The 27,550-nt window shown below is 42.7% G+C and overlaps 1 protein-coding gene across 8 annotated transcripts in view; it reads right to left on the minus strand.

Moving 5' to 3' along the window:
- si:dkey-151g10.3 (serine/threonine-protein kinase WNK1) overlaps nt 1-27,550 on the minus strand; it is a 66,632-nt gene that overhangs the window by 25,756 nt on the left and 13,326 nt on the right. For all 8 annotated transcript variants that reach the window (XM_034295873.1, XM_034295872.1, XM_034295876.1 and 5 more), the window contains exons 3-6: nt 5,103-5,275; nt 4,516-4,736; nt 2,746-2,903; nt 2,356-2,444 (exon numbers count right to left, since the gene is read on the minus strand). In XM_034295873.1, coding sequence (XP_034151764.1) covers nt 2,356-2,444; nt 2,746-2,903; nt 4,516-4,736; nt 5,103-5,275 — 641 coding nt within the window. The remainder of the gene's footprint in view (nt 1-2,355; nt 2,445-2,745; nt 2,904-4,515; nt 4,737-5,102; nt 5,276-27,550) is intronic.

Here is a 27,550-nt window from a genome sequence, read left to right on the forward strand (position 1 = left end):
TCTGTTGACTTTTTACCTGACTTTTCTACACCGGGACCCTATTTGGACATAATTAACGGAACTACTCACCCCTCCCTGAACACCCGAAGCTAAGTACCATTATTATGCCTTATCACTGTAATTGTTGTAGCTACAACACGGAGGAGAACTATAGTAGTGTCATGCTGGCAACATTAGAGATTCCGTAGCAACAATAGGACTTCTGGTTTTCGGATTTGCCTTCAAAATAAAAGTCAGCGGTAAAACGCAATTTTAATAATATTAAATGTATCGATTTTGCCACTTTGCTTAGTGTATATTGTAAAAATGTATTGTAGGAAATGTTCAGGGAAGTAGAGAGAAATTATATGCAAGAAAATCAAGGGGCACTGTGTATTTGCAATTGTTGCTGGCATTTTATTCCACCCATCCCATTCGCCACATTGTAACTCAATGGATATGAAATATATATTGACTCATACAGAAAAAAATATTCTATAAGCCGCAGTGAATGTATTGTAGGAAATGTTCAGGAGACTCTATAGACTGATTATATGCTAAAACAATCAAGGGGCACAATGTATTTGCAATTTTTGCTGGCATTTTACTCCATCACCTGCATTATTATACTAAAGAATCAGCTGGCTGATTCACTGTTTAGCGGGGGGCAGAGCCACCGACGTAGTTGCAAATCTGGGGTTGGTGCAAGCAAAGTCTAAAACTGGCAAGTATAGAGAGTACAGAGATATTGTTATTCACGCTGGCACCAACGATGTTAGGATGAAACAGTCAGAGGTTACGAAGCAGAACATAACATCAGCGTGTAAATTAGCTAGAAAGATGTGTCGGCATCGAGTAATTGTCTCTGGCCCCCTCCCAGCTAGGGGTGGTGACGAGCTCTACAGCAAAAATCTGAAACTTTCTATGAAAAACTGATGCATGAAAACTAATCCATGCTCTACAGCATGGTCTATGATTAAGTGTAGTCTGGCCCAGGGACGTGAAGGTGACCAGAAAGGCTTGATACTGTCCACCCTTGCTGTCTTGCCAGGTGGGCTCTCATCGCCACTGGGATGCCCTCCCTCCAATGCCATTCTGGAGTGGAGTCACTGGCTTGTTGTCGTCTCTCTGTTGCGCACTTGTGCAATTGGGCTGTACTCTGCTGGCAATACTCTGCCCTCATTCAGGGTGGTTGCAGTTGGTGGGTGTCCCTTTGGTTGATGCTTGGCAATGTGGGTGGATTGATTTCCTGCCTGTTGGGCCCTGTCCAGGGCCTCCCCCGGATAGGGCCACAGTGTCACTGGACCCCCCTGTCTCAGCCCCAAGTTCTTGCGCTGCTATATGGAGTAGGGTCAGTTCTCCTTCTCCACTATAAATCCCTGTAGATCTAAGGATTTTCAAAATGTTCCCTGTCTCCTCCTGTTTTAAACTTAGGAAGACATGAGGTCTTGGTCCACATCTGATTAGTACCAGGCTTGAAAGACCCGTTGCTGTCCCTGTCCAAAGTCCACCTGGTTGTGTTGCAGATCAAGACGATACATGACGATTTCAGGTATGCTGACACCTCCCTCCTCCTTGTCTCCGTCCTTGTCCATCTGGTCATTCTTTCGACATGGACTAGTTTAAATAGACTCTGGACTCAGCCCACATGCATTTATTAATTATTACAATTTGTACTCTTAATATGTTCACCTGGCACAGCCAGAAGAGGACTGGTCACCCCTCTGAGCCTGGTTCCTCTCTAGGTTTCTTCCTACATTTTGGCCTTCTTAGGGAGTTTTTCCTAGCCACTGAAATTCAACACTACTGTAGTTTGCTCCTTGGGGTTTATAGGCAGGTGTTTTGTAAAAGCACTTTGTGACAACTGCTGATGTAAAAAGGGCTTTATAAATAAATGTGATTGATTTATACATTTACGGTACATTTCTAAAAATGTTGTGTTAAATCAGCGTTTAAGTATATAAAATAAATGTAAATGTTTCTTAATTTTTTGTTTTCTTTGTCATTTTCTTTTACTGTCCCAATTTGGATAATGTTAAATTTATTAAATAAACTAAAATGCTTATAGATAACAAATACAACTGATACATTTAAAATATTTTCCCAATTTTGTCCTACATTTGGGACCAAACCGAAGGGCAAGTCAGAAGTGCCGTGGCTGAACTCAAGCTGACCAGTACATGTGACTGAGTCAAAAACAAACAGTCTACAGTTTGAAAGAAGCGCACCTGTTTCAAAAGGCATTGCAACACACTACATTATTTTTAGAGAGAGGTGAGTGAGAGAGGGAGTGAGAGAGGGAGTGAGAGAATTAGTGAGAGGGAGTGAGAGAAGGAGTGAGAGAGAAGGAGTGAGAGAGGGAGTGAAACAGCATACCTTTGACTCTTGTCCTGGCGGATGCAGCACTCGATGATCTCTTTAATCTCTGGGTCGTTGACTTTATCGAAACTAGCTGGTTTTATACCCTGTAGATGGAGACGGTAATATGTATGCGTGCATGGAGAGAGAGAGAGAGAGAGACATAGAGTGAGAGACAGGTGCAGGTGAGTTGCCAGAAAACACTGCATTACGCAACTAGACCTAATGTACAACCACATATATATTTAATCATTTACTGGATATGATGGAGGCTGGAGTGAAAAGTTAGCAGAGGCATGAGAAGGACAGACTTGGTCAAAGGGTCAAAGACATTTTCACAAAGAGCATTAGGGTGAAAAATCTAGCAGCGGGGGGAGGGGGGGGGGGCACGACCAGGAAGAGACTCACGCTGGTGACTTTGCGGTAGATCTGCGCAGCGTTCTGGCACTCGGAGTAGGGGTATTCTGAGGTGGCCATCTCCAGCATGCACATCCCGAAGGCGTAGACATCCACGGACTCGTCGTAATGCTCCTCATACATCTCTGGAGCCATGAACTCCGGAGTGCCTGGAAGACACGGCAGATCGTTTACTGACAAGGTAAACAATTACTTTAGAACAGGCCACCGAAATGACAGTGAAACTGATGACGCAACAGAGTATTAGATTATTGAAGGCGTCCACGCCACTATCCGGTTAACGCTTGGTAAGCGAAGCTAAACCTGTAAAGCGTACTTGCTATGGAGGTTTTGACTAGTGTATAAAACAGCCTGGTCAGCACCCCAAAATATCTCTTGAGGATGTCTTCAGGAGCCCAGGACAAAAGCTACTTATGAAACTAATAGAGGTATTCAACTCATTACCACATGAGGTCCAGAGCCTGCTAATTTACTGTTCTGCTTCATAATTAAATCTGGTGTGCTGGGCTTGAATCTGTTGCTGATGAGAGACCCATGAAAAAAAACTGGCCTTGACATCTAGATGTGTGGAATCTGTAATCTCAATGTTCTTTTTTCTCCTTGAGTGGCATCTAGAGCAGTAGAGCTCGACCTAAGTGCAAGAATAACCACTTGGTGCGGCCTTCGAGGAGAGTTATGGAAGATATTTACATTGCAGCAGAGTGACCACATGCTATGAAATCCATTTCCACAACAACGAGGTCCATTACTGCAAGCCCAGATTTAAGTAACCCTATTCCAGGATTCAGACTCCTTGATACACCAAATTGTGCTCAGATTCTATGTCCATTGATCATCATTTTAGTTTATAGAATTGATTGGAGTATACCTATGGTCAATTCAATTGATTGGGCAGCATTTAGAACATTTTGTCCATATAAGGTCCCACACTTCACGGTATATGTCAGAGCGAAAATCAAGCCATGAAGTCAAAGGAACTTGCTGTAGACCCCTAAAACAGAATTATGTTGAGGCCTAGATTTAACGAAGGTTATGAAAAATTGCTACAGCACTGAAAGTTCCAAGGAGCACTGTGGGTTCCATCATTACATATTGGAAGAAGTTTGGAACCACCAACACTCCTCTGGCAAAACTAAGTAATTGGGCAAGATTGGCCTTGGTCAGGGAGGTGAGCAAGAACTCTATGGCCACTTGAACAGAGATTCCGGAGTTTCTCTGCAGAGATGGGAGAACCTTCTAGAAGGAAAGCCATTTCTGCAGCACTCTATCAATCAGGCCTTTATGGTGGAGTGGCTGATGATTGCAAATGATAGCATGAAGGACTCTAAAAACATGAGGAAAAGGGTTATCTAGTCTGATGACACCAAAATCGAACTATTTGGCCCAAATGCAAAGTCCAGACCATTAAACATTGTGGGGAAACCTGAAGATCACAGTTCACAGACACTTTTAATCCAATCTGTCAGAACCTGACAGGTTCAACAAGGAAGAGTGGAAGATACTGCCCATATCCAGACATGCTAAACTGGTAGAGACACACCCAAGAAGACTCAAATATGGGTTTGTGTTTCAGTTTTCTATTTTCAATGAACTGGCACAAATGTCAAAAAAATTATAATAATTGTTCGGTCATTATGGGCTATAGTGTGTAGATCGATGGCAAAAAAAAACTAGACATAGTAAATTCTTGGCCCTGCCTCCATTAAACATTGACTGATTAACGGTTCCCAAAACTGATGTTAATTAGCTAACGTTAATTACCTATGACACTCTTGGCGAAGGAGGTTCTCATGAGCGTTGCCAGTCCCAGGTCTCCTATCTTGACGGAACCGGTGGGGCCCGTGATGAAGATGTTGTCGCACTTCAGGTCCCGGTGGACGATGGGGGGGGCCCGGGTGTGGAGGAAGTGGAGGCCCTTCAGGATCTGCCGACACCAGCTCCTCAGGACCTTAGGCTTCATGACCTTGAAGCGTTTTAGGTACCTGCAGACAGGAGGGAAGTTAAAACGCAGGAAAACCTGATCGTGAACGTGATCTAAATTGATGATATAAGGCACCATTCCAACAGTGCCCTGGGGTCTGTCAAAGGCCGGTGAGAATTGTCTCAGCTCTTTGGGGTGGATTTTGGAGTTATCTAGTTATCAAGGAAGGAGTTATAGAGGCGTGACTATGCCTACAAGTAAAGAAATACCCTTTTGAAGTGAGACCTTATTTGTACAGAAAGGAAAAACTTCATGCTCTTAAAGGCTAATTCCTAGAAGCGTGTAATCTGTAATGTTACCCTGTTTGGATGAGTGAACAGGGATGAGTCTGTGTGTGTATGTCACTGCGCGTGTGTCAGCCACCCACGTTTTTAGTGTCCCAGAGGTCATTAGTTCGGTAACCAGGACGATGCATTTCTTCCCTCGTAGTACAGACTCCCAGGAGTCATAGAAACGGACAATGTTGGGGTGCTGCAGACCCTTCAGCATCTCCGCCTCTTCCTTAAAGCGCTGCTGTTCCGCCTTGGTCAGCTTCCGGTCCTGGGGACACACAGGAAGCCAGGTCCGACATCAGTACAGCTGCAAAACCACAGTGAATCTCCCCAAAACAAATCCCAGGCTTGACAGAAACCCTGGTTGGAAGATTTTGGATTTTGTCCTCATGATTTCAGGAATATTTAAAGCTAGATAAGTGTAAACCCTGTACATTTTTGGGAATGTTTCCAGAATGTATTATGCAACACTAGACAGCAGGCATCGGTGAGTAAACACGGCCACAGTCGAGTGAGAGCCACCTGGGCCAGTTTAAACATAAACACACACCTACAAATGGATACAACATTGTGTCTGAGTGCTTATTTCTGTATGTAAGCTGAGGGGCTCAATGCAGCAGGCTCACAATTAAAATGTCATTCACCACCATGTGCTGAGCTTGAACCATATAAGGAGCAGGCACAAGGCCGAATGCTGTCAACACCAGACTGGAGGAGGGTGAGCTTTAGCCAGGCAGCCCTCTTTACAGCCTCATTGCCAAGCAACCATTTTTATCGTTTTGCACAAGTACTAATAGAAATTGTCCCAAAACTCACGCCATATTGACAAAACCTCAGACTTTTCACGCAAAACGAAACGTTATACTCAATGCCATAACATCTGGAATGTAAATTAAATGTATGCCCTCCAAAGTTAGACCAAATAATAAATACCATGACACTGCCTGATAAAGGATGCTGAGTAAAACACATTCAAGATACGTGTTTACAGTTGTGAAAGCCTGTAACATATAAGGTTGCATTCAAACAAACATGTCCACAATGGCTAATGGACTGGCCTCGGAAATCATGCATGTCTACCACCATCGACTGGTGTCTCTCGCTTCTTCAAAGACTTGAACAAGTGCATTTTATAGAACATGAATACAAGTCTCAAGTTTATAAAATGTTCCTGTACTGTCCTGCTCCAGAGTACAGAAAACAAGGCGGTCAGCACAGTAGTCTGATACATTTACATTAAGTAAACCATTTTTATTTCAGAATGTCGGGACAATCGATGCAACAGTGAAATGGCTCTGGTGGGGTCGTACTCAGCCCAGCTTCCCCCATCATCATAACATGTACAATTACACGGTCAAGTACAGAGATCTGTGTGGAAACCGGTGAATAATGCATCTGGATTGGGGTAAATGGTCCTCCTTCTGGAATTCAGCTAAATGTTTTTTGTGTATATTGTTCATAGAACCAGTTTTATTGTGTTAGCGAACTGAGGAAAAACTGTAATAGTATTGCACACTGTGGACCACTAGATGGCACTATCCAAATATATTTTCATCTCCATGTGCCGAGAGACAACACCCAGTCCGAGCCTAGTGAACTAATTCTGCTGCATCTGCCACACTGCTATTGGCCCCAGTAGACTGGATGCTGCAGAAATCCCCTGCATACACACTCACAGACAGCCACACACACATACACACTCAGACAGCCAGGCTCACAGACAGCCAAACACACACACTTGTAGACAGCCACACACACAGACACAGACAGCCACACACAGACACATACACACTCACAGACAGCCACACACACAGACATATACACACTCACAGACAGCCACACTCACAGACAGCCACGCTCACAGACAGCCACGCTCACAGACAGCCACGCTCACAGACAGCCAAACACACACACTTGTAGACAGCCACACACACAGACAGCCACACACAGACACATACACACTCACAGACAGCCACACACACAGACAGCCACACACACAGACATATACACACTCACAGACAGCCACACACAAACAGAGCCACACACACATTCACAGACAGCCACACACACAGACACATAAACAGACAGCCACACACACACATACACACTCACAGACGGCCCCACACAGACAGCCCCACACACAGACAGCCACACTCACAGACATAAACACACTCACAGATAGCCACACACACAGACACATACACACTTACAGATCAGAAATGGTGATGCAGGTAAGCAGTTACAAAACACACAGCACAATATACTATATTTGTAAAACATATACATTTCCTGCACGGTAGACTGAAGCCTACATGAAGTTATGGTATAGTCTGAATAGGACTACAGCTGAAGGTCATGACCTGAGGTGGGAGGGATGTGAAAACTAGCACCCAGCTGGAAGCTGTCAAGTAACAAATGGGATACATGGCTGTCGCTAACAGATGTCAGAAAAATAGTATTCAGGATAGCTTGCTGTCTGTTTATCTATACATTATGCAGTTGACTGAACCTTCATTTTGAAGGGGGAAGAGCTACAGAAAAGGCATTGTCGATACTATGATATGCTTTTTAAACGGTTGACAAATTATAGGAAAACACAACATAAAGTGTCTCAGTAAGGTGCTGGGCCACCACAAGCCACCAGAACAGCTTCAATGCTCCTTGGCAAAGATACTACACAACACTGGAAGGGATGGAACACCATTGTCCCAAAGGATATTCCATTGTCCCAAAGGTGTTGCAGAATGCTGTCAAACAGATCTGTCCTTAGTCTCCCATGGGTGTTCAATGTCATCCTGGAAGAGACACAATAATGAATCCTCTTTAAATTAACTTTGGTCCATTGCTCTTGCATCTTGATCCAAAATCCAGAAATGGGCAACTGGGCCTGCTGAGCGTTTTTATACATCTCACAGAGCATTACCCCATATAGCTTAATTGTATCATGCATCTGCATTCCTCGTGTTCATTTATGGATTTCAGAGCCTTTGGTACCAGTATAGTTATGTATCTGTAGAGACAAACTATGGCTTTGCAGACGTCAGCACGAACCCTTCTCCGGAGGTGGTTTTGAACTTCCACCGTACCGGCATTTCCATAGTAAAAAAACATGCCGCGTCTAAAACAGGACTAACGTCTGTCACTGGGCAAACACCGTCATTCACATAATCTCGAACCGCATTAGCGCAGTCTGCCTGTCAGTAGTATGGGTGCAGACGTATCTATCTTTAAAAAGTACATGACGGTTGATTTATACCATTATATTTTGTGTGAATAAAATGAGTCTAACAACCCTACCATAACAAAAAGGAATAAAAACAAAACACGTAGCACACGAATCCGCAACGTTTATAGTGTCAGGGAAACCGTACTAAATATTTTAGCTAAACCGGAGCTGAATAATCTTGTCTGAAACAGTAACCCTTTGACGCGCCATAAAATTAAAAAAAGGTTGCCGCCATAAGCACGTTACAGTAGCTTTATTATAAATCTGAGAATGTTATTATTTAATTCTGATTCCCATTAATCGAAGTTTCCTAATTAAATCCATCCGCTCTGTATTCCCCACACTTGTTATTTAGCCTAATTAATTTAGCCTAACTGATCAGTCTATCTCACCATCTTCCAATGCGATGGAGTAGGCTACATTTTAATGATTCAGACTTCGATCGTCAATACTTCGTCAATGAAATTGCTCACTATAGCGAACATTGCTTACACAGCCCGTTTTTCCATGTCGGTGTCATATTCACGTTTCAGAGGCGAAAAGCAGGTAAAACCCTGCTTTACTCCACTGCAAGGGTTAAGGGACTGTGTTTAAAAAAGCGCCTTTGTCAGTATCTCCGACCAAATAGCCTATAACCTTTATCAAGATAAGCAAGCAATATAGGTTCAAAGACATCAGACCTACAATCAACAAACTTTATTTAAATTATATATTTATTTAAAATATGTATTATATATATATATACACATTTGAAGAATTATTAATACATTCTGTTGACGATAGAGCACCAAACCCTGAACTCTTTAGGTCTCCTCAAATGTCTGTTTTCTGGTTGAGAAGAAATTGGCGTTTTTCTTGTTGACTACATTCATTCTGCATTTTTAACACAGTCCCTTAACTGAGAATACCCGGAGGATTGGACATGACTGTAAATTCTTATTTTGAAAAATGAACGCAACAAAGAAAACAAGTAGCATTGCTTGTTCGCAATCGTTATCAGCTTCAGAAAATGTAATTAGTGACTTTCTGCCATGTTTTGTTTATGAGGTACTGAGTCAGAATCTTTATTATAAAGCAAACTTCATGCAGCTCTCTACCTCTCTTTCTCTCGCCTGGAGGCTCTGTTTTGTTTCATCTCTGGATGCCTATGCTCCATGTCCATCTTTCCTGTTCAAATCAATGTCCTTTTCTGGAAGTAATGTGGAGGGTTACCTCTCGTCCCTCCCTCTACTTCTCTCATTAGGCTCTTTCTTCCTCACTCTGTTTATTCATCCTCTCCCCCTCTCTCTTTTCCCCTACACCTTTTCTATCTTTTCCTTCTCTTCCATGCTCTCTCCCAGTTCCTCTCACACACCCTGTCTCACTCTCTCTCTCTCTCTCTCTCTCTCTCTCTCTCTCTCTTTCTCTCCATTCCTCTCTCTCTCTTTCTCTCTCTCTCTCTCTCTCCCTCCCTCCTCCCCTCACTCGAACTGTTGAGCATCAACAAAAACAAAAAGACTGCTGCTACATTGTCAAGGCTAAAAATAACATCCTTGACCTGGAGTTGCCCCCTTCCTTACTCTCTTTGCCTCCATGCTGCGCCGCTGTCTGCCTGAGTGGTTCCCCCTGTCTGGGACTCTAGGTGTCAGCTGATGTGTCCTCGGGTCTGTCTGGGTCTGGGTAGCCTCTTAAACCAGGCCTACACTGGAGATGTGGCCTTGTGAGACTAGGGTCTGGGTAAACCGTTTGAGTTGCAGTTTCTTTACATCTGTGTGCATCATAAGTGTTTGTGTGATGTTGTTCTTGGTAAAGGTCTGCATATTTCATAGTGTCACTGTGCATAGTCAATGCATCACTCCGAATCAATCTGTGTCATCTTAGCCTCTGTCAGGCTGTCTGAATGTCTGTCTGGCAGTCAGTCTTCCTTTCCCATAGAGACGCACTATAGTGTTCTAGTTCACTCCCCCTTTCCCATAGAGACACACTATAGTGCTCTAGTTCACTCCCCCTTTCCCATAGAGACACACTATAGTGTTCTAGTTCACTCCCCCTTTCCCATAGAGATGCACTATAGTGTTCTAGTTCACTCCCCCTTTCCCATAGAGATGCACTATAGTGTTCTAGTTCACTCCCCCTTTCCCATAGAGATACACTATAGTGTTCTAGTTCACTCCCCCTTTCCCATAGAGACGCACTATAGTGTTCTAGTTCACTCCCCCTTTCCCATAGAGACACACTATAGTGTTCTAATTCACTCCCCCTTTCCCATAGAGACACACTATAGTGTTCTAATTCACTCCCCCTTTCCCATAGAGATACACTATAGTGTTCTAGTTCACTCCCCCTTTCCCATAGAGATGCACTATAGTGTTCTAGTTCAGCCTCCCTCTCATATAAATAAATAACAGAATGTGTTCTCCATCATTCTCTTCGATACAGATATAATACAGTGTTCTAGTTCAGTCTACACCTCCTATAAACATATAACATGTGTTGTACTTCATTCTCTCCCGTAGAGATATAATGTGTTCTAGTTTAGCCAGCATCTCCCGTAGAATCACCATAGTACCACAGAATGTGTTCTGATTTATTCTTTGCTCTACCTTTTGGTGCGTCATCTATTGTATTTCTGCCAGTTTCAAGTTTCAACGTTTATTTATCAAATGCACCGCATAACACAGTGTCATCCTGCACAATGAAATTCTTGTGACATGGCACCCGACAACTATGTAGTAAGAACTTATTCGGTTAGAGGTTAAACAATTTGGGGTCAGCACTGGGGTCAGTTATCATAATTAACGGATCTGTCACATCACTCTGGCCAAAGAAAAACGTAGAAACATTTGCAAACAGAACTGCCAAAACACGTATATACACAAGCAGGTGCACAGCATCAAATACTGAAGGCGTTTGAATAGATGTTTTGGGGCTTCATGAATTAGACATAACTTTCCATTCATCTCCTACCAGCATGCAACAGTATTACCAGCCTATAATATAATCACTGCAGTAACGGAGGGGACCTCCTTCATAAAGAGTTATTCTCAAAATCCAGAAAACATTTTGGACAGCACACAGGCCAGCAGAGCAAACAAACAAAAAGTATTCAGGCCCCTTAGATTAAAAAAAAAACATTTCATTGTTACAATGTGAAATCAATATGGATTTAATCAAGATTATTTTTTATTTTTATAATGATGAAAATATAAAACTGAAATAACTGTTGGCATAAATATTCACCCCCTTTGCTAAGACACACCGTAATGAGCTGTGATGCAGCCAAGCTAGAAATGTACGTATTTTTTCTCATGTTTCACATGACATCTGTCTCTGAGAGGCTCCACAGTTGGTTAGTAAAATTCCTCAAGAAAACTATATCATGAAGACAAAGGAAAGTTCTAAGCAGTGCTGATGCAAGTTTCTTCAAAAGCACCAATCCCGGGTAGGGACTGGTGGCCCTGGATGGCCCTGGAAGTAAGTCCATTACTAATAAATTCCTAAGAAATGGAGAGAATATGGCTGTGATTCTGTAAAAACAGGCCGTCCTCAAAAACGAAGTATCAAGGTGAGAAGGGCTCTAGTCAGGGAGACTGAAACTGTGGAAGAAGATTCTATGATCTGATGATCACAACATAGAGCTGTTCGGCCTCAACGCTAAGCGCTATGTTTGGCTCAAACCTAACACCACACATCATCCTGAGGACACCATTCCTACTGTGAAGTAAGGTGGTGGCATCATCGTGCTATGTGGATGCTTCTCTGCACCAGGGACAGCGCAGTAAAGCTTGTAAAAATAGAGGGCAAAATGGATCCAGCAAATCACAGACAAACCCTTGAAGAAAAATGCGCTGAGACCAGCGAGAGACCTGGGACTTGGAAAAAGATCTTCCAGCAGGACAATCACCCCAAACATACAGCCAAAGCCACACTGGAGTGACTTAAAAACAAAAAGGTCAACGAGCTGGAGTGGCTCAGGCAAAGCCCGGACCTCAACCCCATTGAGAATATGGATACAGTTGAAAATCACTGTTCACCAAAGGTCCCCATCCAATTTGTCTGAGGTTAAGTAATTTTGCAAAGACGAATGGGCAACATTCCAAAGGTGCAAAGCTGCTAGATCCTTATGGCTGTAAATGCTGACGCAAGTGAATATTCCAAATAGTGACAGATGGAGGTGTGCCCTCATGCCATCAACTATTTCATGCTTTTTATTTGTAATTCATTTAAAACAACCTGTAGATTTTATTTTTCACTTCAACATTGAGGACTATTTTTTTGTTGATCAGTGGCAAAAACCAAATTAAATCAATTTTGATTTCATATTTGTAACACAATAAAATGTCCAAGGGGGTTGAATATTTCTGAGAACAAGTAAACACAATAAAATTCTCTGATTCCTTAAATAGATTTTTAGCTCAAGGTGGCTAAAGTTTGCTGACATTTGTAATCAATATAAGTGATGTAATATTAACATTATTTGAAGGACAAACACACTATCAGTATAAATAACATTATGTGAAAGACACACTAACATCATAAATGTTTTGATAACATTTGGTGAAGGACAAACGCTCTATCAGTATAAAGGAAGCAATAATAAAATTACGTGAGGGACAAACACACAGCAGAGAATTTAAAAGATGGAGGTTATTGTCAAGCAGAAACTCAAACTTTGTTTAAGCTGAAGAGGGGGAGCAACAGATTACTGAGAGAGATAAATGGGGAAAGAGAAGAAGGGACAGAAAGGAGAGAAAGGAAAGAAGGAGGTTGAAGCTATGATGAGGCTTATAGTGTACCCCTTTCTGACTGTCTATCAGCATTACCTTAGTGAGCATCCCAGTAACTAAATGGTATGAGACAAATTGCAACCTATCCCCTATTTAGTTCTTAATTTTTGTCATTAGTAATGCATTGTACGGGGAATATAAAATATGAAAAATGTAAACACTAATCTTTAAAGGACCACATTCTGTCAATATTATAATAACAAAATGTTGTTGTTCATGGTCAAAGGTTAAATATGAAGAAAAAACACACCTTGTGCCCTCAGGTGGTCTAAGCCAATGCTGTATACTAGACCTGGCACAGCCTGGGTGAGAATCTGGCCCATTGCGCTCTCAGCAAAAAACATCTATCTTTCTCCACTTTCCAGAACAATAAAATGCTCATATGAAATAAATAAATACTCATGTACCTATTTGGTATATTGATACATCTGTACAACAAACAATACTCTTAATGTATTATACAGTGTGGAATAAACACGCCCACACCCACGCCACCAGCAGAAACACCCTGGAAGCTTCCGGAATCTTCCCGGGGCTTCCAGCTGAGCCGGTCCGGCCCCTACCCATCTGTCTTGTCAGAGGTGGTATTTAAGGGCTCCCAGGGAGCAGCTCAGGGGCAAGGCCAGCAGAAGAAAAAAGAAGGACGATGACCGAAGAAGGCTGGAAGCCAGAAGTGGGGGAAGACAGTCAGGAGATGCAGGGTGACAGAGAAGCTGCCAAAGCTACCAACACCATTCTACTCAAACAGGTAGGCTGCCTCAGAATTGACGCTGCCTCCCCCAAAAACAGCGGTTCTTGACATTTGGTTTCGAGTTCACCCACACTTCCTTCCCTAAACCTTCTCCATTTGTTAATAAAATACCCACCAGGGCCCTGGACTCTGTGTCCGGTCCGTGTCTCAGACAGAACAGATCGTTTAACCAATTCAGCAAACTACATTACATGTTAAGTAATAGCAGGCCAAATTCCACAGACACCTGGAAACACAGGTCTGTCGACCAGAACAGTCCAGGTTCCAGCCCCGTCCGTCAGGCCAAGAAGTCCCGTGGGCAATTAAGATTTGCCAGCCTCACCTGAGTACCAAGGGTTTCCTGGTTTCATCACAAGCTAACGACTCCTGACAGCTCAGACACCTGCAAAGCTAGCTAAAGGTCATGAGGCGAGCGAGCATGTATTCATAGGTGTTGGCCCAAGGGTTTCCTGGTTTAGCAAAGCAGTGAGGAAAAAAGCACAATGGCATCAACCTTTCCGAATCTGTTGTGAGTTGTTATGATATTAGTGCTGGGGAACTTTTTTTGTTGATTTCAGAATTGACCCCAACACTGTTATCTCCTGCCTGAGGGTTTGTCAATATAAGCCTTGACAAGTTATTATGTGTTTATGTTTCCCACCGACCCCAACTGACTGGACAATCGTGAATTCCTCTGCAGGTGTGGAAACTGAAACCCATTTCTTTGAAGCATAGCATTTTTGGAGGGAGTGGAGGGTACCATTTTGGAGGCATTGCTGAGATGTAGCGCCTGAACCAAATACCATCCTAACACTGGTAATAACAATGTAGCTCTCAGAGAAAAACTCATTACAAAACATGAGGCCAATAAGTCTACTAATAACGGCCCGTTTGCTTAGTGTGGTAATCGGTTAGGTAACGTGTATTGTAACATGTATTGTAATCTTAGTGTGGTAATCGGTTAGGTATCGTGTATTGTAACGTGTATTGTAATCGGTTTGGTAACATGTATTGTAATGTGTATTGTAATCTTAGTGTGGTAGTCAGTTAGGAAACGTGTAGTGTAACGTGTATTGTAATGTTAGTGTGATAATTGGTTAGGTAACACGTATTGTAACGTGTATTGTAATTTTAGTGTGATAATTGTTTAGGTAACATGTATTGTAATCTTAGTGTGGTAATTGGTTAGGTAACGTGTATTTTAACATGTATTGTTATCTTAGTGTGGTTATTGGTTAGGTAACGTGTATTTTAACATGTATTGTAATCTTAGTGTGGTAATTGGTTAGGTAACGTGTATTTTAACATGTATTGTAATCTTAGTGTGGTTATTGGTTAGGTAACGTGTATTTTAACATGTAATGTAATCTTAGTGTGGTTATTGGTTAGGTAACGTGTATTGTAATCAGTATGGTAATCGATTAGGTACTGTGTATTGTAACATATTGTAATCTTGGTGCGGTTATCAGTTAGGTAATGTGTATTGTATTGTAACATATTGCAATCTTAGTGTGGTAATCGGTTATGTAACGTGTATTGGAATCAGTGTGGTTATCGGTTAGGTACCGTGTATTGTAACATGTATTGTAATCTTAGTGTGGTAATCAGTTAGGTAACGTGTATTGTATTGTAATGTATTGTAATCTTAGTGTGGTAGTTAGTTAGGTACTGTGTATTGTAACACGTATTGTAATCTTAGTGTGGTAATCATTTAAGTAACGTGTATTTGCATTATTGTATCCTTGAGTTGCTGGAAAATAGAATGATTAGCTTTTTGCGTGTCCTTTCTATGATACATTTTTGGACACAGACATCATCTATGATACATTTTTGGACACATACATCATCTATGATACATTTTTGGACACATACATCATCTATCATACATTTTTGGACACAGACATCATCTATGATACATTTTTGGACACAGACTACACTGACAGAAAGATGGGAAGCCAGAGGAGGGAGGATGCCTAGATAGAAGGCCAGACTGACACCCACGTAGGAGCAGTGTATGTGTTTGGGAGGACGATGTCACGGCCAATTAAATGTCTGACATGGCTATTGTTCAGCATTATGTCGCACGTTGCTAATGTGTTCAGTAATGCATTTGCTAATGTGTTTTGGCAATTTAATCAAATATTTCAGCAGGTAAACAGATATTCTGTGTGATCACAGGTTACAGCTGGTAACACACAGGTCAGAGTCACAGGCCAAGGGCTTGTGAAGAGGCTAAGACTTGACTCCAACCAGGCCAAGAGACTGTTTTGGACCAGACACCTGTTAAGTAGAAGGTCAGCCAGCCAGTTTCCGGGTCAGCAAGGCTTCTATAAGTAGTTGGGCATGCCAGCCAAGACAGTCGGTGAACAGGGGATATCAGTGAAGAGTAAACAAGCTTGCTTCGTTTGGACTGTGTGATGGCTCTTCTGTCATTTACAATAACATCCTTTAGGTAGACCTCATAAAGGTCTACCTAATTGAAACTGCAACATCTCACATGTGTGTGGGAGAGATTATTTACCCAACATTTGAATGGGGGAGGTATTCTAGTAAAACAGCTCCACTGGTAATCCTGTTTGTTTGTGTGTGTGGATGTAGCTAGGTGTGTGTGGATGTAGCTAGGTGTGTGTGGATGTAGCTAGGTGTGTGTGGATGTAGCTAGGTATGTGTGGGTTTAGGTAGGTGTGTGTGGGTTTAGGTAGGTGTGTGTGGATGTAGGTAGGTGTGTGTGGGTTTAGCTAAGTGTGTGTGGGTTTAGCAAAGTGTGTGTGGGTTTAGCTAAGTGTGTGTGGGTTTAGCTAAGTGTGTTTGGGTTTAGCTAAGTGTGTTTGGGTTTAGCTAAGTGTGTGTGGGTTTAGCTAAGTGTGTGTGGGTTTAGCTAAGTGTGTTTGGGTTTAGCTAAGTGTGTTTGGGTTTAGCTAAGTGTGTGTGGGTTTAGCTAAGTGTGTGTTTTCATACGGCTAGCTAAGTGTACACTCGGAAAGTGTCATTCAGAATGAGAATCTTAGGCAATAAGCATTTCAGTGGTTGACATACTGAGGCGGCTGCTTGGTTGCTGACTGAGATTAGATTACTGTAATCTCAGACTAGCTGATACTAACAAGATGGAGCCGTTCAAAAGGGCCAGATCAGATTCTGGATTAACAACCGGCCTGGTAGGGCAAGTTCAAAAGCTAGCTAGTCAGTCAGTCAGTCAGCTAGCCAGTCAGTCAGCTAGCCAGTACGTCTGTTTACATTAAGGGCTTATTATCTGAGATTGGGAGGAAAGTTGTGGTCAGATGTGTCTCGTGTCCATGCATTATACGAGTCTCAACTTCAACCGGTAGAGCCAAAAAAGGATCTTCCCAACAAACTGGGTTCCTTTAAGATCTAATAAAGCATAACAATCCCTCATTTGGTTAATGATTACTGAATAGTTTGAAAGGATCAAAAATGAAAAAATCACTTTAAGTACATTGTTATGTGTGAATGACTAACTTACTAACAAACGTGTGAATATTGTTTAGTAAAAAATTAGTATATGATTAGTAAATGCATTGTTACAAAGGTTCATTGCACAATGCTATCATGCTTTCCATTATGAGGTTGAGGTCAGTTACTATAAAAGCACCACCAACAGTGAGAGATTTCAGCCAAGCTCTTGGGTTGTGTTTGGCTTGTTTTTTTAAGGCTCAGTTGTACAGTACAGTTTATAATCTTGTGTAGTAAGGTTGAGAGATCTGGCGTCAGTAAAAAATTACCCTGTGTTAATTAATCACTGTAAATTAATCTCAATACCCTCCCCACCTCCAATAGAGATTCATAAAAGGCAGAGATGATTACCATCTGACGAGTTCAGGGAGCCTCTATAATCAATTGTTAATGAATGTCTAAATCACTCTCTGTGGCTTCACTTCCAATTAACGCCTGAGAGCCTTCTGGTATTCAGCACCAGAAGACATTACGAGAGGTTGTATGCTGGATGCATGCCAAACGGTCACATAAATGGTGCATGACAAAGAGTACTGGACAAATGTAAGCCCACTGAAATACAGTTAGGTCCTGAAATATTTGGACACTGACACAATTTTCTTAATTTTGGCTCTGTACGCCACCACAATGGATTTGAAATTAAACAACCGAGATGCAATTGACATGCAGATTTTCAGCTTTAATTCAAGGGGTTGAACCAAAATGTAATATGAAAGATTTGCAACCATTCAACTGCTTGAAGTCTGGAATGCATGGACATCACCAAACGATGGATTTCCTCCTTTGTGACGCTTTGACAGGCCTTTACTGCAGGTGTCTTCAGTTGTTGTTTGTCCATGGGTCTTTCTACATGAAGTTCTGTCTTCAGAAAGTGAAATCCATGGTCGATCAGGTTGAAATCAGGCGTTTGACTCGGCCATTGCACAATAATCCACTTGTTTGTTTTCAAAACTCTTGGGTTGCTTTCACAATACGTTTTGGGTCATTGTCCATCTGAGAAGTTAAGCGCCGTCCAATCAACTAAGCTGAATTTGGCTGAATCTGAGAAGACAATATATCCCTATACACTTCAGAATTCATCCGACTGCTTCTGTCTTCTGTCACATCATCAATAAACACTAGTGACCCAGTGTCATTGGAAGCCATGCATGTCCATGCCATCACACTGCCTCTACTGTGTTTTACAGATGATGTGTTGTGCTTTGGATCATGAGCCGTTCCAAGCCTTCTCCATACTTTTTTCATCCCATCATTCTGGTACAGGTTGATCTAAGTATCATTATACCAAAGAATGCTGTTCCAGAACTGGGCTGGCTTTTTTAGATGTTTTTTAGATAAACCTAATCAGGCCTCTCTATCCTTGACACTTATGAATGGTTTACACCTTGTGGTGAACCCTCTGTATTTGCTCTTGTGAAGGCTTCTCTTCATGGTAGCCTTGGATAATTAAATGCCTACCTCCTGGAGAGTGTTCTTTACATGGCTGAATGTTGTGAAGGGGTTTTTCTTTACCATAGAAAGGATCCTACGATCATCCACCACTGTTGTCTTCCATGGACGTCCAGGCCTTTTTGTGTTGCAGAGCGCACAAAAGTTTTTTTTCTCTGAATGTACCAGACTGTTGATTTGGCGACTGCTAATGTTCCTGCTATCTCTCTGATGGATTTTTTTTGCAGTCTGTTTGATGGCCGGTTTCACTTGCATTGAGAGCTCCTTTGACGCATGTTGTGGGTTCACAGCAACAGCTTCCAAATGCAAACGCCACAACTGGAATCAACTCCAGAGGTTTTACCTGCATAATTGATGAAGACAAAATGAAGGAATAGCTCACCCCTGTCCATGAAACAGCTTTTGAGTCAATTGTCTAATTATGGTCACTTGAAAAAGAGGGGGCTGCATATTAAAGAACTGTAATTCATAAATACTTCCTCCAATATGGACGTGAATACCCTCAAATTCAAGTTGAGACTGTACTTTAAGGCAATATTAATTATTTACCTGTAACCTAAATTATGTTGGTAAACAAAATAAAACTTGTCAGTGTCCAATTATTTCCAGACCTAAATGTACAGCTCCAGAAAAAATGAAGAGACCACTGCATCTTTTTCTTTCCTTTCCAAAAAAGTTTAAAGGATGGTTTTGAGTGAGGAATAGAAGGGTTAAAATTAAGAGAACACTGCAAATTGACCACTGCAAATTTCTTTTTTGGAAAGGAAAGAAAAAGATGCAGTGGTCTCTTAATTTTTTCCAGAGCTGTATGTGTATGCCTCTGGTACCAACTTTAAAGAGAAGAAATTCTCAATCGTGATAATATTTGCATGTGGCGTAACATATATGGTCTGATGTATTCAACATGTTTTACAATCTTAAAGATGCAGTCTGGGACTTTTGCAATTAACAAAAATATTATTTTTTGTTTTTCTATTTTTCTATTTTGGACTGGGTGTGTAATATGTTGTTTATGTGTGATAATAAATCGGGTAGTTTGAATTCATATTGGCTGATAGCTGTGGTATATGAGACCATATACCATGCATATGACGTCCTGTACAACTTGAGACTGTAAAACGAAAAAGAAAATCAGATCAAGTTGAGTATGCTCAGGAACAGATGCCCAAAGAATGGCGCTTCATCAAGAGCGTTAGACAGTCAATAATCATGATAATTTCTGACACAAGTATGTTGGAGACATTTACATTCAATATAAGCGGTGTGGTTATACCTAACACAGGGAAAGTAAAACATAAATCAATGTGGTTAATTAAATAAGATATACTTGACTGTTTTCACTTGAGTTATTTTCAGGATTTGAAAAGATTTCTAAGACACCCGTTGTGGAAGTTGGAGGAACAATTAAGTGTTAATGACATGAATATTGGGGTTGACATCCATAAAATAGTGTGAAATATACACACACACACACACACACACACACACATATATATAAATATATATATATAAAAAAGCCATAATGTTGGCACATGTTGGTGTTAAGCAATTTTTCCAGGTAAGTGGTGCTGTCATAGCAGTTCCTTGTTTGGGTAGACTCAATTGATCTCCTTACTGGATCTAAAGTGGCTCTCAGCAGAAGCAGTTCCAGGAAGAAGAAAAACAAGTGTATGTGAATGCAAGAAAGACAAAATCAACACGTTTACTTTCAGCATTGACCTTGGAACTTCAAAAGGTGAAATTAAGCACCTCTGCAATCACCACAAATCTGCACCAACCTCATATCAATCAATTACTTGTATAACAAAGCGATTGGAGCTCCCTGTTCAAGGGCCCATAGGACCACCAGCTCACAGTGGATCCTGGGCCTTGGTTAGACCGGCCTATCAATGGTCCAGTTGAACATGTCTGGTCAGATCAATTCTACACTGGACACATCAATAAAATGTCTGCTATTTTAGTCATGAATCGATACTATGGCCTGTTCTTTCGTTTGTTATTGTCCTTTCAATATATGTATATCTGACTTCACTGGAGTGAAAAACTTTCCACCACTTTAAAGGATTTAAAAATAAGCCAACATAAGAGTTCAAGATGCGTGACTTCCTCCCAAATGGCTACTGTCAACATTGCCTAACGCTGTATCATAAAAACTAAAATGAACTGAAATAAATTCCGCTCAAATGAGGCATGGACTGCGTAGACCTCTCTTTAGGGTAGACCTCTGACTGTGTCTCTTTAGGGTAGACCTCTGACTGTGTCTCTAGGGTAGATCTCTGACTGTGTCTCTTTAGGGTAGACCTCTGACTGTGTCTCTTTAGGGTAGACCTCTGACTGTGTCTCTAGGGTAGATCTCTGACTGTGTCTCTTTAGGGTAGACCTCTGACTGTGTCTCTTTAGGGTAGACCTCTGACTGCGTCTCTTTAGGGTAGACCTCTGACTGTGTCTCTTTAGGGTAGACCTCTGACTGTGTCTCTTTAGGGTAGACCTCTGACTGCGTCTCTTTAGGGTAGACCTCTGACTGCGTCTCTTTAGGGTAGACCTCTGACTGCGTCTCTTTAGGGTAGACCTCTGACTGCGTCTCTTTAGGGTAGACCTCTGACTGTGTCTCTTTAGGGTAGACCTCTGACTGCGTCTCTTTAGGGTAGACCTCTGACTGCGTCTCTTTAGGGTAGACCTCTGACTGCGTCTCTTTAGGGTAGACCTCTGACTGTGTCTCTTTAGGGTAGACCTCTGACTGTGTCTCTTTAGGGTAGACCTCTGACTGCGTCTCTTTAGGGTAGACCTCTGACTGCATCTCTTTAGGGTAGACCTCTGACTGCGTCTCTTTAGGGTAGACCTCTGACTGTCTCTAGGGTAGATCTCTGACTGCGTGTCTCTTTAAGGGAGACCTCTAATTGCGTGTCTCTTTAGGGTAAACCTCCAACAGTCTGGAGCCCCTGAATGGCAGTGCTGTGAGATAATCATGTTGCCGACCTTTGACTCAGACCGCATTATCTGCTATAATCCAGTAGAGATGATACCATATGTCATCCATCAGGGTGTTTGACCTTTGATCTTTGACTCCAATCCAATAGATGGTCTGCTTTCCCATCGAGAGGGCCTGAGCTGATTGACTGCAGAAGACATCCAAGATCCACTTGTAGATCAACTTGTAAAGCTTGGTTCTTGCAATGACTCAATTACCACTGGGTGCCCAGTAAATGTCTGCTCTGCCTACTGTTTGTTTTTCTATATAGCCTTTTAAATGACATAAAAGTAAAAGTATGACATATTACATTGGACAATAAGGGCCCTTTTAGACTAACAAAATAGTTAAAGATCTGCCTTTCATCCACATCAGATTTGAAAATGTTCAGTGATGCCGAATTATCTCACTGTGGGTTTCTGACTTTTCATCTTTGTCTTTAATCCAACAGAAGGTCCCCTTCATAGAGTTGACCTAGGTTATCATAAACACACACACATAATATAATAGCAATTCTAAATAGATTGTTGTCCATAATCTAGAGTACACAGAATCAAATCTCGCTTAGATAGTTTGTCACAGAAATAACAGGTGTACTACAGTAGACGTTTCTGCGTGGGTCTATAGAGATAGCACTGGCTCTCGTGTGTGTGGACAGGACATAAATATTATTAAGGTGTATCCTCAAAGCGCCAGGCTGTCTTGGCTGGCTGCAGTTCCTAAGAAGCCACTTAAAATCAATCCCGCACCCTAATGATCTTCTCATGGGTACAACATGCCCCTCAGCAACATTTCACTGCAGTAAAGCGGCCCTAAATGATGTTCTATCCACTGACTGGTCAGATCCGGTCATCACTGGACAAGTTACTTCTGCTCCAACAAACTCTGTAGTCTAGCTTCACCCAGCCCCCCCTAACCCTGTCCACCTGGCTCATTACACACACACACACACACAGGATCTGGGCTGGATTGGGTCAGGCTGGTGTTGGCTCAGAGGGTTGGTGTGGTGTGTGTCCTGCCCGCGCCCAGACCGCCCCAGACCAGTTAGTTGTGCTGTCTGTGCAGGGTTTTTGTTCCTGTCTGACACTGTAATTAACTCCCCGGACCCCTCTGTGTTCCAACCCTCACTGACAAAGAGAGAGAGGGGAGAGAGAGAGAGAGAGAGAGAGAGAGGGAGAGAGAGAGAGGGAGATGAGCGAGGAAGGGTTGGATGGAGAGGGAGCGAGGGTGAGGGAGGGTGAGGGAAGTATGGCGGTTGAGAGAGAGAGTATGTGTGTGGGAGAGGGAGAGACCAAACGTGGTAAATTAGAGCTTTACAGCTGAAGTGTTAGCACGGTGGAAACACAGCCTTGTCCTTTCCACAAGGAACGTTAGATGTGGGAGGGACAACGGAGAGAAAGACACAGGTCGTCTGAGAACTTCTCTCACCTGGTCCTTCTCAAGCTGCATTAACACAGCTAATCCCTGCCTCTCTGGCTGGGTGGTGGAAGGTTAGCCACACTACACACAGTGTGCTCACATACTACTGTACACAAAATGTGCGTGTGTGTGTGTTTGTCTCTTTGTTATTGCTTTAATTGCCTCATCATCATCATCATCATCATCATCATCATCCTCCCCACAACTGAGGTAAGAGAAGCAGAAGGTGGCAGGGAGGAAAGGACGGTCACCTGACTTAGGGGCAGCATAAAGGCATGCAGATCTGCATGTGTGTACGTGTGAGTGTGTGAGTGCGTGTGTGTGTGACCGTAAAACAAATATTTGAAGTCCTTTAATAAGAGTACAGTTGATTTGTGGGCTCCAAAAAAAGCATTTAAAATGTGTGTGCGTGTGTTAAGTTAGAATTAGGCACACTCTGTCACTCTGGGAGCAGAGCCATGTTAATCCTCAGTTTGGCTCATCAGTCTGTCATTCTGCGCCTCTCTGTGTGTCTACCTCTCCCTCCCTCTCTCTAACTCTCTCCCTCCCTCTCTCTAACTCTCCCCCTAGCTCTCTCTGACTCTCCCCCTAGCTCTCTCTAACTCTCCCCCTCCCTCTCTCTAACTCTCCCCCTATCTTTCATTCTCTCGCTTTCCAACTCACTCTCTCTAACTCGCTCTACCCAGGCCTCCCGACCCCCCATCCTCTGCTTCCATTGCTTCGTCCATCCCTCTTCATCCATCCCTCTCCATCCATCCATCCAGCTCAGTTTCTCTCATCGTAAACAAACCAGATATATTGACTGTATAACATGTGCATGTAAATCCATCCGTCTGTGTGTGTGTGTGTGTTAGGTTAGCTTTAGGCACACTGCTACTCTGGGAGAAATGCCATAGTAAAACCCAGTTTGGCTCATCGGTCTGTCATTCTTCCTTTCTATCCCTCCCTCTCTTCCCCTCTGCCTTTTTCTGCCTCAGTTTCCCTCTGTTACTATATCTATCTGCCTCTGTCTGCCTCTCTTGTTCTCTCTCTCTCTCTCTCTCAAACTAATTAAAAACAAAAACAAAAATTACTCTCATAATTGTATTCACATTTGTGATTATAGCCCTGGCTTTGTCCCAGCAAGTCCAAACCAGGTGCTCAAAACGTGCCCTCCAAAGCACATATAACTAAGCCACTCCCCATCTTATGTCACCCCTAAGCCACTCCTCTTCCTATGTCACCGCTAAGCCACTCCCCATTTTGTCACCCCTAAGCCACTCCTCTTCCTATGTCACCGCTAAGCCACTCCCCATCTTATGTCACCCCTAAGCCATTCCTCTTCCTATGTCACCGCTAAGCCACTCCCCATCTCATGTCACCCCTAAGCCACTCCTCTTCCTATGTCACCGCTAAGCCACTCCCCATCTTGTCACTCCTAAGCCACTCCTCTTCCTATGTCACTGCTCGTTCAGTCAGAAGGTTTCCTCCAGTGTACACATGCGGGATAATAACACATTACCTGGCCACCAACCACGACTGAGCTTGCAGGCACTCAAACGTACCAGAGGGAGGCACCGGAGCACAACTTGACCAGTCGGCCACGCCGACATCCGCCCGTCCACCAACTGTTATTCACGACCACGAGTCGAACCCCTGACCATAAGGACACAGCAGTACTTCGGGGCAGTAATTTAGACCAGGGGTTCTCGACCCTCTCCCGGGGACCCCCAGCTGTCTTACCATTTTGTTAAACTAGCTCACCCGAATCAAGCAGCCAAGGGCTTGATAACTGGTTGACCATTCGATTTAAGTTTTCCAGCTCTGGGATATATCACCATGATACCACCATGATACTGCATGGAACGGCTGGGGCCCAAATCAGCCTGTTGGCACTAATTTAGACCACTGTACCACTCAGGGGCTTGCCGGGCTTGTTTAACTTTTTCACATCCTCTCTCTCACTGTGTAGCCAACATATCCTACAAGTTATGTGCCAAAAGTTGCGAAGACGATCGTAACTAATGCACGGGCCCTGGTCGTGAGGTGAATCCTGCACGGTTCTTTCTTTGATGGTACAATAACGTTGTTAACCACCACTGGAAATGGCATGGTAAAAACATAGTGATACTGCATTTTTACACGGAGACTACTTTCAGTGAGAGCCCACTGCCTCTCTGTCATTACTAGAAAAAGTGAGGCTGTCTGGCTAAGCCATGAGTGCTTGGGTATGGTTGGTTGCAGCTAGCAGCCTCAGATGGACCCTGCAGTTGGAGTGGTAACACTAAGTGATCTGAACAAGGGAGGCCGGTCGTATGGCGGGACCAATGTAAGTTAAGAGACATTGGGACAGAGCTGAACGGCAGAGGAATACCATAGGGGTTGTTAGACCAAAAAGCAGTTTGTTAACCTGTAAAGAAAGCCGCAAAGCTGAAAGGTAGAAGGGCAAGCCCTAAAAGCTTTCCATTTTTGAAACACTTTATTTATATATATATATATACACACACACATACATACATATTTTCAGTTAAGTTATTCTTTATTTGAAACGGACAGAAGGGAAAGAGGGAAGAGAGAGACTTGCTAAAAGAGCAGTAGTCCATATTCTAACCAATACGTGCTCCGGAGGCAACGGCTTAAACCACTGGCCACCCTGGGCCACTAAAAGCTGTTTGTTAATCTCTAATACAGTTGGGACAGAGCCACAAAGCTGAAAGGTGGAAGGATACGGAGGTGGTGGTTTACCCTGAAAGCTGTTGGGACAGAACTAAAAAGGTGGAGGAATACAGCAGAGGTGGTTAGTCCTAAAAGCCATTTGTTAAAAACCTCTTAAGAGGCATAAAATCTAGTGTGTCTGCATGTTTCCCTGTGGGGACGGGGGATTGGTCCTTGTATCCGCCCTTCCTTGAGAGTCTCACCTTTTTATAAATCGCTACAGTCAAACTGTCCGAATGTAGTACAAAAATAGGATTTTAAAACAGCCAGTGCTATTAAGAAAACAGAGAAGATGCAGGCATGGTTCAATCGAGCTTGTTCAGCCTATGAGCTGTGTTCAGCACAGGGTTAGGGGTCAGTTTCAATTCATTCAATTCAGGAAGTAACGGTCCCCTACAATGAAATTGTACATGTTCTCTGTATGTGCGCTCATAAGTAAGTCACATACAACAGCTCAGACATCACTGGCCCTAATTTAAGCAAACAGAGTCCTGGCATTCGTATAATGATACTGATTGCAGAGATCGTGGCATTTTACCAACACATTTTAAATGCTAACTTTGTAAGGTCACCACCTTTGAGCTAAAGTCTGGGAATTCGCTACCCAAGAAACAAACATGCCTTAAGGACCGATGAGATCCACCATGACTGTTTCTTATTTTTCTGAGGTCCAGCATTTACAAAATGTCACTGAGTAATCGACCGGGGAGCGCAACGTCATTCGTGGTGGACAACACGCTAACCGTTGCCTGGTCAAATTCAAAAACCAGACTCCAAACACTGTGCCTTTAAATTGAGAAAACGTCTCCACCACCACATGTGCCCCAAACTGTCTGCACCATACCCCTGTGAGACGCTTCTCTTTTGACCAGAGTTCAATTGGTCCGTGTCCAAAGTAGAGCACGAAACAGGAAGACATTTGGGACGTAGACACAACGGTCGGATACAGCTGCTGAGTTGCCTTAGTTCCAGAGCCAGCCCATAACTGACATGGGCCAGGCTAGCCGGCTAACCTTTCCACACACAAAGACACCAAACAAATCAGCTTGCCACATAACACAGCTTCTGTTTTGTGACTCCAAGCGTCGAGTGAGACAATCTTATTTTCTTCCATTTTCCAGCTCTCTCCCACCAGCTAAGCCCACACACCAGCTGACGTCATTGGTCATTACCGTGGCGTTACTGTGTCATTAAATCGCGAGGGTCCAATACCAGACTTATTCACACTTTCATGTCTTCAGGTAGAATGAATGACAGTGAAGAGTGTAAAGAGACAGACATTCTGAAAGACCCTCTTTCTCTACCTGTACAATCAACCACGGCCCTTAGTTTTCACCTCTGACACAAACTAAAGCAATCTTTATTATTTTGCATCTTTCCTGTCCTCTTACCTTACTGTACTTCCCAGTCTCTCTTGTTTACATCAGAGTAATTTAGCTGACGCTTCTATACAGAGCAAATTACATACATTATTGATTGCATACATCGACAATCATTTATCTTAATGTCATCTACATGGTGAGTTTTGTTCTCATTTTGACAGTATGTTGTTTTTATTGTCCACGAGCCTTAAGCTCATCCCTGTCCATTACTTTCTCACATACCGTTTAAGATTTTAACTTAATAATTCATAAATAAAGTGTATGACTCTCTTTATTGTTCAATATAGGTCAAGGCCCAGGAACATCCACAAAAGCACTGGGCTCTGCAGCACAAATCCTTTTAAAGTGATAAAGCTAAATAATAGTGGGAAAAGTGGCCGATTAACAGCCTGGAAAGTAATTTTCAATGGAATGGAACTGAAATGGAGCAGGAACAAC

Source organism: Esox lucius, chromosome 12 (genome assembly GCF_011004845.1).
Source record: "Esox lucius isolate fEsoLuc1 chromosome 12, fEsoLuc1.pri, whole genome shotgun sequence".
NCBI classification, from domain to species: Eukaryota; Metazoa; Chordata; class Actinopteri; order Esociformes; family Esocidae; genus Esox; species Esox lucius.